The sequence below is a fragment of the Lupinus angustifolius genome, unplaced genomic scaffold (genome assembly GCF_001865875.1).
Source record: "Lupinus angustifolius cultivar Tanjil unplaced genomic scaffold, LupAngTanjil_v1.0 Scaffold_81_204, whole genome shotgun sequence".
NCBI lineage: Eukaryota > Viridiplantae > Streptophyta > Magnoliopsida > Fabales > Fabaceae > Lupinus > Lupinus angustifolius.
In genome coordinates, this window is record NW_017724093.1 from 508 (window position 1) to 14,300 (window position 13,793).

Sequence of the window (13,793 nt, forward strand, 5' to 3'; positions counted from 1 at the left end):
ATGGGGTCCACGACTTTGCCAAAGTCGTGGATCTAGTCCATGAGATCCACTAAAATCTACCCCAATCCCGTAATTAATTCAAAAGGTACACCAAAGCTGAGATAGTATAGTCAAACTACACTATCCCCGTAATTTTTCCATGTTTGATCACACCAAATTTGTAAACAATTTTATTTATGGTTCTTTCTTATTCTTCATTCCTTTATATTTGAAATACTAATGCAAAAAATATGTACATTTTACTGTAATATCTATGCACTAACAATTTAAAGTTTGATATATAGTCAGTACATCATCCAATATTCATTTATATTACTTTTTTGAAGAGTTAACAATAATTAAACACGAATAGTGGAAGATATAGTGATAGACTGACAGTATATAAAACTCATATACTGTCGATGCATACATTCTTTTCTCTTATTGAAAGATTATAATATTTATGCACTGACAATGTAAAGATTTATACCCGATCATTAAATCATTCATCATTTATTGTATTACCGGTGACAAGGTAAAAAATATCTGAAATTACAGGTAGTGAAGTTATGATCAAACATCATCAGTGAGTTTCTGAGTAGGATTTTAAGACTAATAACTACTTGGTTTTGTCTAATCTCTAATTTGTACACTCATCTCTCCACTAGAAGGGTGAGTTTCCCTTTAGAAAAAAATGGAGTTCATGTTTGATTATTGCCCCTTTAGAGGATTATGGACCTATTCACAATCTTCTTCTATACTGCGAGGCCTAGCATAAGCTTCATATGTGGAAATTAGGATAAAATTTTAGTGTTGCTTATGTTTTACAGTGTTAGACTACATTGACAATAATGTGCTTACCAGACCATTCCCTAATAGTTTTCAGAGGCACCAGATTGGACATTTATAAGAGAAAGGAATGCTGAATTTGCATTTTTGTTTGGGGATGATGATCATTGGGCCCCACTTCAAGTTCTTGAAGAGGTAACATTAAAATTAAAAGAGGCTTCGCTAGGATAATTGTATGGTTCTACTGTAACAATACTCATGAGGCAATGCTCTCAAAATCTTAAGCTGTTGAGGGAAGTCACATGAATAGGGTTATATGTCCAACATTCCCTGTCATGTAAATGCCCTTTGGGCTTGAAGCCTGGACAATGTGCAAGCCCATTACCATATTCTGAAATTCAACTTTTTATTTAGAAGAATGAGGGGGCAATGCTCGAACACATGGTGACAGGGTCTGTTCCCATGTTAGGAACCAAACCAACTCTCCCAAAAGTTTATGTTGTTGGGTGAAGGCACATGAATGACCTTATTATATATATCCCTGACAAATATTTTTCAGTTAATGATCAAAGTTGACTGCTTTTTTTTATCATTTCAAAAAAGAAATTGTATAAAGGTTTGCAAGAACTTGTCTGTTTGTATAAAACTAAACAAACAAGAACATATTTTGTATTTTTAATAATTTGTATAGCTGAAAATTAGATATTTCTCCAAGCAATCAAATAATATTGTAAGTTTGCCAGCCATGCCATTCGGGTGAAGATTTGGCTTTTTGTTTGAATGTCACCTAAATCTACAATGTAATTTTCTTCTCCTTTCTCTTTCTATATTTTTGCACTTTTTTTCTCTCCAGTCTCTTTGTTGTTTCTAAGTAATGGAGTGTCTTTTAGATTAAAAGAACCAATGGATTGCTATTTAGCCTAAAAGAAAATAAAAACAAAGTGCTAGCATAGAAAGTGGACCATTGGCTATTAAGGGATATTCCACTGTACTTTAGATCCCTTTTCAAGTTTTATGAGTGAGTCTCGGTTATCCAATGCCAGGGTTTCCTAGTAAAATATTCATACTTCTGGGAAGAGGTTTATGCAATAAGTAACTCTTGTTCTTCATGCTTTCAAGTACTTTCCCCTGATCACAGATTTCAGAGCAGGTTCCTGGTATTGTCACAGCCATTGAACGAGAAAACCACACCCATAGTTACTGTTGCACTGAGGCTGGCTCATTATGGGTTGCTCAGCATGTAGCTAACTTAATCAAGAATCAGACATTCAAATCAGATCTGGTTTTTTTCCTATTGCCTTGTGTTATGTGAGTTCTCTCATAGTTATTCGTAGAAAGGATTGACCAAATAAATTTGAAACTATGATAGGATAAGTTATATTTAATTATCAACGCTGTTCATTTGTTTCTCACGCTTTTATAGTTGCAAGTACATTTTATGACTTTGTAGCACCCATCTTCCGTTCATCATTCCTTAATTTGCATCACTTATCCTAAGGAACCTTGTTTTGAGTATTTTTAGGGTATAAGTTGGATTTTAGAAGAGGAAAGAGAAGGTTTAAAACCATAAAATATAGTTGTAAGATGACTCTGAAACCTTTAGCTCCTCTCATTTCTCTTCCAAAACTCAACTCTCAAAGTTATATTTTGAAGAAAATGAGAGGGAAAGAGAAGGTTTCAGAACTATGAAAGACACTTGTAAAATGACTCTAAAAACTTAATTTGTAAACATCTTTAGTGTGTTTAACTAGTCAGCATGTAGGTAATTATGTTAATTATTTCCCTCCACTCTGGATGATTTTGATAAAGGTTGGTATAAAACTTAGGTGTTGTTCCTGGAGTGTTTCTGGTGTTTTTCTCCATCTGATATTACAAGTTATATTTTTATTGGTGAATCACATATGTTACATCCTTATTGACAATCATCTTAATCACCTAGAGAACAACACTTCAGTTTGTAATCTGCCTTGTACATCCTAATCCCGTTCTGTTCCAATTTTTCAGGGCAGGTTAACATTCCAAGCCCAACCCTTTGTACGGCTAGGCTGACACTACAAATGAATATGCCCCAAAATTGATAGGTGGACATTTTATGTCCCAAAAAATGTATCATTGTTTATAATTTATCAGGAAATTATTTAACTATTAAATTTTTAATTTAAATATATTTTTTTCAATCAATCACAAGATACATTTTTGTCGGACAACATATTGCTCCCAAAATTGACCATCCAATTTTTGGTTGCCTTGCTTTTTAATGTAGAGATTCAATTTTAGTACCTTTAAAATTTAAATCATTCCATATACTACAACTTCGCTAAACCTCAAAACACCACCACCTTCTCTATCTTCGGTAAGAAATCTTATGGAAGATTTTTATTCTTCCTTAACCTTCCTTTTCAAATGAACTTTGGTAAGGAGTAATTGCTTGATCAAGATTTCTTAAGGAAGTTTACTTGAACAAAAACTTCATGAAAGATGAGATAAAAAGAAGGCATTTTGGGTTAAAAAATAGTCCATATCATTAAGATCTAAAAATTTTTAAGTTGATTGAAGATTGCCTAATACAATTTTTACGTTGAACTCAGACATATGACTGACTATGTATAACAAGTTGACCCATTAATTTCTTAGGTTCAGCCCATTGTTTTCTTGGGTTGACCTTGCACATCAAAACAGGGTTCATCCCAGCCTAACTCCACTTAAAAAGTTTCAGCAACTGGAAATTATGAAGAAATGGAACATGAAAACCTTAGTATGCATATATATATATATATATACATATATATCTAAAGTGATGGCGCTATAGTACCAATACCATGATAGAAAACTTGGCAGAGAGGAGAGAAATGGATATTCTGTTTTTCTGTGTTCGTACATGCCAAGCGAAATGTAATAAAATTAACCCAAAAAAATCACTACCTACCTTTACAAAAGATGCACACATGTGACATATTAAATAATCAATGGGTGAGATTTTAAACTGAAAATTGTATCCCTTTGAAAATAAAAAATCCACACACATTTTCTTAAAACCAGGCATTGTTGGGAAGTTTTTGCTTGTCCATGTACAATGTATTACACTTAGTTTTTTTGGTAATAATGTATTACACTTAGTAATTAGTATAATACTTGGACCACGAAATATTAATTTGTTAGAAGATAGTATTACTTATGATGATGAAGAAGACAACTTTATAATAAAGACAAATTCCGTGACTATGAGGATCAGCAAAATTGTAAAGTCACGAGTATCTATGAGAAAGCTTAATCTAAAATAAACTTGTAAACTTTCCCTCGTGAGTACTTATGTATTTGTTTCTGAACCCGATAATATTTTATTTGCTTTTCTTAAGTGTGCTTAGAATTAGTAGACAATGTTCCTTCTGTAGATTATATAATGTATTACAAATGTAGTAGTGCTTTTAAAGGTTGAAAACAAAATTTATTTAACTAATTGTTTCATATGTATTATTACCATTTATTCACGATGAGTGTAGTTTACGTTGCTTTCGTTAATGATGAACAAAGTTCCAAAATGATAACTCTTGCTCTTCAGCTTTTCATGTTTGAAAGAAGCCTCCAATGATAACACATTGGGTACATGATTACCTTTTGTTTTGTCTTGCAAACACAATAGATGGCTGCTATTCAGTAATTTCAAACACTTGTGTTTGCTAGTTGCAAAAGCAACCAACAGAACCATAAAAAGAATTTAACTATCTACTCGTATATAAAAAAATGCAAATGTTTTGTAAGCAAATGGTACTTAGAGAAAGGGTGCAATATTTGAGGTGAGATGCTAGTATTAATTTGAGATAAAAATATGTATTCATAAAAGAGTTTTTTATATTGTCAGTTGATCATTCATATTCATTTTAAATTATTATTCACTCTTAAATAAATTAATACAAATGAATTGTGGATAATGTGTTAATAAATCTTTACAGTTTAAATAGATATATTACACCCATATAAAATTTGAGTACATATATGTTGTTCTACAATGTGTATCATTGTTTGTACTATGAGTTGTGATTTGTTAAAAAAATGTATTTAAGTTAAAAGTTTAATTATTAAATATTTTTTTACACATTAACAATTCATATTATATGAAGTAGCACAAATTATGGGACATAAAATACGCTCATTTAATATACTTAAAAATTTAAGTCAACGTGACTGTACATGTAATGTCATATTCTACTTGTTCTTGAAGTTCGATCTACTAAATCTCATATTTAATTCATAGTTAAGTAGGCATTGCTTCTCATTAATTGCCTCTTATCTTCATCTCATCTCAAGACAAATGACCAACTTGAATGTCCATGCCTCAAATGGCTATGATTCTCAATGCACATGTGATCCTAAGGTCAATGTTCTAGATACCTCGATGAACATTTGTTTATAGCAAATAAAATACGCGGTCCAGATCAAAAATGTCATCAATAAAGTTTAGCAAGTAGGTTAGAACTATCATGTTCATGTATATTACTCCATGTAGGGACCTCTTTAGGTCACATGCAAAACTAATTAAGACCCTCCTTCCTTTGGTCCTTCTCAACTCATCAAGCCATTCTCATTAATTAATGATTCCCAATATAATTGTGTAGATAAATAAGTTTTTTAAGTAAACTTTAACATTTATGGTACTACCCTAAAAAAATTATACTATTTTTTTATACTACAAAAAATATATCCTTAGCATTTGGGTATTGAACTTTTTTCATGGTATGTGACTGACTCTTGTAACAAGTGTCACTCCTAAGAATCGAACTTTTAATTTTTTAGTTCTCCTAAGATTAAAGCATAATCTTACACCATTAACAAACACTTTATTGTTAAAATATATATTATTGGTACATGCATATTAGTTTTATTTAAATTTTTAGGATAAATTAACAATAATGGTTAATACATGATTAATACATGAATAATATATGAATGTAATCTTTTTTTATAATAACAGTACATAAACTATTTTCTTTATTAAGTATGATATTGATTTTTTATTTTTATCTTGTGCATAGAAAAAAGAGAGAGATTATACTCAAATAAGAGAGAGATTATTAAGTATGATATAGATTTTATACTATTTTCAAGATTTTTTATTTTTATCTTGAAATGGATTAATATATGACCATGGGATGGAAAACACCCTCATGCAAAAAAAACAAATTAAAAAATGAAGCCATCCCCATAAATAAAAACGCCACTTTCCAAAGCAACATCCCTTGACTGAGGCAAAATACTTCCATTTCTTTTCCATGTTATGTTTTCTCTAACACTCACATAATAAGAGAGGAAAAAAAAATATATAGAAGCAATGTCTAGCTCTAGAAAGAAACTTCTTTTGAACAAAGTTTCTGTGAAACTAGATTGTGGAAGTTGCAGAAGACTAAAGTTGAGTCACATTTTCAACCCAAAGCCGAAACCAAAGAACCCCACTTACTCAAAAAACAAACTTTACAACCATTCCTCTTCTTCAGACAGTACCATATACACCACCCCAACAAACACTAACACCACATTCTCCCCTTGCTACATTGATTCCTCAAACTTTTCTGAGTCAGAGACTTATATGATGGCACCAAGAACAGTAGGAGGATTTGGCAGAAGTGGAAGAGAAGGTGTAGCTGTTGAGAAAGATTCTGATGACCCTTATTTGGATTTCAGGCATTCCATGCTGCAAATGATATCAGAGAATGAGATATATTCAAAAAATGATCTTAGAGAACTTCTGAACTGTTTTCTACAGCTGAACTCACCCTATCACCATGGTGCTATAGTTAGAGCTTTCACTGAGATCTGGAATGATTTTTTCTTTGTTAGGTCTAAGTCACCAAGGTTTCACTTCAACCGTAAAGCACGTGAGTTCTAACTCCACGCGGTAGTTGTTGATTATATTAACAAGTTGTATAGTAGAAGAAGCTATTTATGTGCTAGGATAAATCTAAGTCAATTTGAGAGTAATTCTTGGTTAGGCAGTTTCTACCATTTTATGGCATTCCAATTTGATATTAAACATGTATAAGGTTGTTGTGGTCAGGTTAAGAATGTAGTTATACATGTCAAATGTTGAAGGGAGTGTCTAAAAATTGATGTAATAGATAGTGCCTACCCAAGAATTTCTTGTCAAGTGAATGATAGGCTTTGTTGAACTATGCTAGTTAAGTTGCTAACTTTGTCTTGTATTACACATTTCGGCATTCTAAATGTGAAACTGGAACTGTTGTTTTGTGTTAACTTCTGTTAAGAGTAACATTCCTCCTTATATATGATTGAATTAAAAAATGAATTTCATCATGAAGTGTACACCAAAAAAGAAAATTAATGTAAAGCTATATTTGGAAATTTTGAAGGGGGTGAAATTGAAAAGGAGATCCACCTTAAATTGGAAGTTAAAATGGTTTTTGAGAGTTTGGAAGGGAGAGTTTCATTCCATCAAGGAAACAACTCCAAAACCTTGAAACACCACTTTGATTATTTCCATTCTATTCATTCCCCCTCTTATCTATCCATCCAAACATATCATAAAAATGACTAGTTAATTTAGTTCACTGCAAATAGTCACTGGAATTCAATTTTCATGGACCATTTTGTGTAGACTCACACTATGGAGGACCCTTATCTCTATAGGTCTGGTCCCTCAAGTTTGGGTTTGGTGTGTGGGGTTCAGTCAAAAAATTGTTTTGATTGGTTTCTGGCAAGAGTAGTGGGAAAGAAAGACATTGGGATTTGAAGTATAATGTTGACAAAAATAAATTTTAATGCTTGGCATAAAGTATAAACACATAGAAGCATCCTCATCATCTCTCTTATCCCCTTAACTTGAGCTTTTTTTGGTATGAGAGAATGATAGAAAATAATATGAAAGGGGAGAAAAATGAAAGAAAGTGAGTTTTTCACCAATTTGGTTGAAAAAATAGAAAAGGTAGTGTGGATAAAAAGAGTAAGACTCGTCTCCATTAATGGAGAGACAATTTATATTATGAAGTGTATTTTTAAGGCCAAAGTTGTAATTTCAATGAAAAATAAAGGTCATAAATATCATTGTCTATTGAGTTTTTAGTGTATTTCCCCCTAACTTGTCTCTTCATTAATGGAGAGGAGTCTACCTCGGATAAAAAAAAGGTGTAATACTCATACAAATTCATTCTCACTAAAAGATGAGAGAAAATTGAGTGAAGAGGGTCAGATTATATGAAATGACAAATTTGGCTCTTAAATATAATAATATTTATTCATTCTTTATTATCTAAGGATGTTTTTTATCTTTTAAAACATATCATCATTTATATATTCCCTTCATCACTTTCTTCTTAATTTCTCTCATATCATCAAATAATATAAAGATACATTTTTTTTTCTCTTTATTATTTCTCTCACACATTTCTTTCCTCAAGTAAACAAAGTAAGAGTTAAGATTTTATAGAATTCACATTTTAATGGATAACTACTAAGACTCAAATTAAAATATATTAAGCTAATACCCATGCTAAGACTCTTATATAATTAAATATAGTATATGAAAATAAATAAAATATTTAGAATATAAATTATTATATAGAACAAGGGGAGTCGAGAACCAGTTATAATAAAACTCTACTGTGTCTTGAAGTGCAGAACTCAACCTTAAGACTGCGAAACACATTGTCACATTAAAGCTAATGGTAAGTTTTATGCTAAAATTATATCTAAGATTCTCTTTAAATTTTGGGATGAGAATATCCGAACGTTAAAAATAAAATGAGCTATTTCACATTTTGTACCATTTTATATATTGTCACTTCTCTTGATTGATATTTTTTTAAATTATTTGACTTAAAAAGATGTTTGAAGTGTAACACACAAAAAATGCAAGACTTAGTATTTTCATATTCGATAATGTTATGTGTACACTTAGTATTCATATCAAGTATCGACAGGATTAATATAACTATAAATTTCCGTAAAATGATGTTAATTGTCCATACTCCATATATAATACAACTCGCTGTGGGGAGTACATATTATATTTCAAGATTAATCACTTCATATATATTTTGCATTTTCGTTGGTAAAAATATATATAATTAATATATATTAAATGTATGTTTTATATATTTAACCAATGAAAAAAAATAGGTACAAAACAACATGATAATAGATGTGACTCCCCTCTTTACAAATTATATTCACTAGCGTGTCGACAGATACTTCGTGTCTGCCGAATTCTTATTTTATAATATTAAATTTGTATTTTTTATTTTAGAGAATTAGAATGTTTTTTTTATTGATGTACTTCATTTTATAATTTTTGTATTTATTATATTATAGTTATCTATGATTATATGATTTTACTTTAGAAATAAAAAATATTAAAGCCAAAATAGTAAAATAGAATCATGGTTATAGTTATTTCAAGTTTTGGTTTTATATATAGTATAGATAAGAAATTACAAAAACAAAATGCTATATAAAGATTAATCATGGTTTAGCGGTAAAACACCACATAATTATTAAAATTATTTAAAAAATTTAAATCCCAGATTAAGCTAATAGTTGTCAAGTGTTAAACTCCACCTCTATCATGTCTATATATTATCAATGTAAAGATTTATACACATTCAATATATCATTTATTTAGATTACCATAAAATTGATGGTCAAGATGTAGAGTATGTTTTTTAAACTTACTATTTGAGTAGTGGATCTCTTTCTTTAATTAATCATATATTATATCTATATTTTTAAAAATAACTATTACAAAATTTGGGTTAAAAAAGTTATACCAACTTACCATGAATGCAAGAGAATAAAATTCATCCCATATAATATGATATATATATATATATAGTATAAAAAATAATATATATCACAAAATGATACTTGATTTATTAATGATTAGTTCGTTAGTAAATATGATGCCATTTTCCTTTAAAATATGAGTCCACTATTTTACCCAAAATTCCATAATTTTATCACGTCAATATTATTAGAAATAAGAAAAATGATAATAATCTTTCTACCCAAAAGAAAATGACATACATCATCAAGTATGATACTTTATTTATTAATGATTGGTTTACAAGTGACTTATGTCACTTTTTTATGGGTAGGAAAATTTGTACCAGAATTTAGTAAAAGGATATGTTATTACTCAATTAGAAACTATACATAAGCTTAGGTGTATCATGTGTTTGGGGGGTTTTATCGTCCTCATTTTCTTTAGAGTTTTAGTGAAACCACACATTTTATTTAAACCTACATAAATCATCCTAATTATATACTTACATCACACTCACTATCCGTATAGAATAGATGAATTTAATTTCTTAAACAAAAAATAGTGACGATTGTAATTGAGTTAAATAAAAACACTACACCAGAGTTGCCATTCAACAGTGTTTATTTTATATGTATAACAATGCTTTTGGGCGCTTTCTGTTTGACCACAGTAGTATATGGTCACCATGAACAACGCTTCATAAATGACGTTGTATTGATTATATACCACAATACACCATATAAAAAGCACTGTCATATAGTGCATCAATATGAAAGCGCGTCGTCCATAAAATGTTGTCATATAGTTTTAAATAAACAACGCATTTTATAGGTCTTATTAACAGCGCTTCTACTACGTTGTTGAAGTTCATATATTTAATAGCGAAATAACAGAAAAACGTTGTTGTATTTTTCATAAATTTTCTCAAACAACACCTTAATACAATTGCGCATCACATGCATAACGCTATTGTAAAGGATAGAATTCACTATTGATTTGTATAAATTAATACCTGCATATACATTTATTAGCAAAACAAACATTCTCAACAACATATACACATTAATACAGGTCATAAGTTTGTTTTATTAAACATCAATACAATATAAAATACAAACAATGAATATCATGTCAATTATATTTTGACAGAGTACATAACTACAAATAAAAAATTACACAAATTACAAAGAAACAATATTATACAAATTACAAACAATCAAAATTATACAAAGGCTACTTGCATCTCTTGTTTCCTTTTCTTTGATTGTTTTTGTCTTTTAGGGTCATCCTTGTCTGGATGAGCATATTGATTTACCCAAAGCCATTCATCGTGATCATCTCTTGTATATAAATCATCATCCGTAGTTGGTCTGCCTTCACGCGACTGATATGTCCCAAAAAAGGATCATCTTCATCAATATCTTCATATTCTTGGTCATCAATATTATTGACGATTATTTTATTAGTTAAAAGAACAATGTACCATTTCATATCAGTTGGATCACTAACATGGAATACTTGTTGAGCTTGTGATGCTAGAATAAATGACTCATCTTTATATATTGACCTCTTAAGATCCACTTGCATGAACCCTAACTTATCAACTCGGAAGCCATTATTGTTATTAACCCACATACAATAAAAACCGGCATCCTAAACATTGTGTAATCCAATTCCCATATGCGTTCAATCACTCCAAAATATGACATTTTTGCATATATTGGGTTTCTATCTTTTGCACTTGACATGTGTAATGTTCGAGCAACAAACACCACTATTTTATATTTCACTATGATCATCTTGTTTTTTTGTATAAAATGTGAACTCATTAATCAGGTAACAAGTGTAGGATAAGACATAAAGGCTTGGACCATTGACTAACCATTTCAATCTTTCGGAAACTGAATGTGCATTTATATTCAACTCCTCATCAATGTGATTTTTTAGCCACTTTATGAGACACCGATTATGCTATTTGGAAATCCAATTTTCATTCTTACTTGGATAACACTTCCTTAGCATCTCCTTGTGTGTTTCAACATATGGCTCAACCTCGTCAGCATTATGTAAAACATGTAAGTGCGTTTGCTCCAATTCGGTTCTTGTTATAGTTAATATTTCATTCTCAATAATACCTTCACAAAATGTTTTTTTTTTGCATATCGAGGCTTTGGAATGCCCATGAAATCACCATCGGTAAGGTATCCGGTACAAAAATCAAGAGCTTCTTCAACAACATATCGCTCGATAATACAACCCTCTGGTCTTCATCGGTTCTTCACATACCCTTTTAATGTCTTCATATAAAGCTCAAAGGGGTACATCCATATCATATAGGAAGGGCTACATAGTTGTGTCTCTCGAACAAGATGAATGTTTAGATGAACCATTATGTCAAAAAAGAAGGTGGAAAACACATTTCAAGCTTACACAAAGTCAAAATAATTTGTCTTTGCAATGCAGGTAATTTCTCAGGGTCAATCACTTTGCTATATCAAAATAATCTGTTTTTTCCCTAATCTCATTTTTTCCTTGCAACATCAAAGCGGTAATGTGTGGGGATATGAACATCACCTTATTCTTATTTACCTTAATAAAATTTTCATACAAGTACCTAATATATAACACAAATGTTAGTTAATTATAACACACCGCAATGCATAAGTGAGAAGTTAAGAAAACATAATTTACCTAATATATATACATACATAACTTGCACATATACAATCACATTTATATACATCGTGGACTTTAGTCATGCCAACATATTCATTAACATTATCCCCGTAGACTTCATTGGGAATTGATATAATTATCATATCATCTCTCATCTTCAGTACATGCTCCATCAACTGAGTACAATAATTGGTAGTCTTCTTGGAGCTCACATCCCCAGTAGATGGCTTTGAGCTTACATCCCTCGAAGATGGCTTAGACTTTTGGGTGCTACTAGGGGGGGAATGTACATTTTCATGAAATATTCAATAAAAACATATCAATTATAGATCAATATATATATAATATGAGTGAGCATAAGGTGAAAAATCATACCTTAGGAGGAACTACTTGAACAAGGTCTACGGGCCAAGCCACAAAAGTGTCTATAGTCCATCCAACTGTGAAGATATCCTCCTCGAGAGGAATTGGCAGCAACACATTATCATTGATTGCAATGTCAATCGAGACCTTCACATGATGGTGTGGGATACGTACATTATGCAGCATAGCATCGATCAACTTGTGCACTTTCGCAACACCCACTACTCGGCTAGTTGGGGTATCCAGGAAAAGTTTACAAGAACTGGTTCCCTGTACGTAAGTTAAAACTTATAATTAGTTACCGACTAAATTAAAACAAGTTAACTAAATTACCTCAGGAATGAGAATCGGAATGAGAATATGGTAAGGTGCAGGTGTAGTGCCACTCTCATTGACGATTGAAGGAATAGTGACAACATTGCTAGCTAGCCGTTGTCACTCAGCTTCTTTCACCTTCATTGATTGCTTAAATTCGTTGAATCGTTGCATGAGGCCATTTAGTTGATTTTGAGCCTGACTCATTTGGGCTTTGGTTGCACACTTTGGATGGGGTATAAATGTCCGCTGGCTAACCCCAAATCCTACACCCCATACACGACCAGGGTAGATAGGCAGTCTTAGTGCCTTGTAAAGTATTACGCGACTATCTGGGTTTGACTCCTTTTCTTTAAGGGCAATCTAACAAATCAAGAAAAAAACATAATGTTAATTAATCACATTTTGATAAATAAAGTATGGAAACTAAGTATAATTAAAAAAATATGAGCACTTACAACACGTCTTGCCGCTTCTTGAACTTCCTCATTGTTGATGACACCATCCTTATTCTTACATGCATTCACCCATAGAACATCGAGTTCTACTCTATGTGGAGTCATATGTGTATCGCTTTTGTTCTCCAACTAACAAAACCTAACCAATAATAATGTAATTAGATATATATACATAAAAAACGTAACTAATAATGTACTTACAAATTAAAAATACATATAATTTTTCATCGATTCCTTTATACCCCGCTCGAGAATCTCAGTATGAATATAAAAGCTTGGATGTCCTCTTGCGGTTTTCATTACTTAATTTCTGAAAAAATAAATAACATTAATATCAACAATCATATACAAAAACATATATACAAAAGTCAATACAAAGAATATGATTTTACCAAGAAAGACTCGTCTTCTGTGCGTAGGGTGACAAAAGTCTTCCAATCCTC

At 31.1% G+C, this 13,793-nt stretch overlaps 2 protein-coding genes across 2 annotated transcripts; both read left to right on the top strand.

Annotated features, from left to right (window-relative positions):
* Positions 1 to 858: 858 nt before the first annotated feature.
* Positions 859 to 2,252, top strand: LOC109339588 (the record flags this gene model as incomplete). Its single annotated transcript, XM_019577049.1, has 2 exons — positions 859 to 963; positions 1,907 to 2,252. Coding segments are annotated over 2 exons (279 nt in total), but the record flags the coding sequence as incomplete, so codon positions are not given.
* A 3,706-nt stretch (positions 2,253 to 5,958) lies between these two features.
* LOC109339587 (transcription repressor OFP6-like) lies at positions 5,959 to 7,046 on the top strand. The gene has a single exon (XM_019577048.1). The coding sequence runs from the start codon at positions 6,095 to 6,097 to the stop codon at positions 6,647 to 6,649; it is 555 nt and encodes a 184-aa protein (XP_019432593.1). The 5' UTR covers positions 5,959 to 6,094; the 3' UTR covers positions 6,650 to 7,046.
* The last annotated feature ends 6,747 nt before the right edge of the window (positions 7,047 to 13,793 follow it).

Coding starts and splice junctions, on each gene's coding strand:
- LOC109339587 (XM_019577048.1), top strand. CDS start 6,095: ATGTCTAGCTCTAGAAAGAAACTTCTTTTGAACAAAGTTTCTGTGAAA.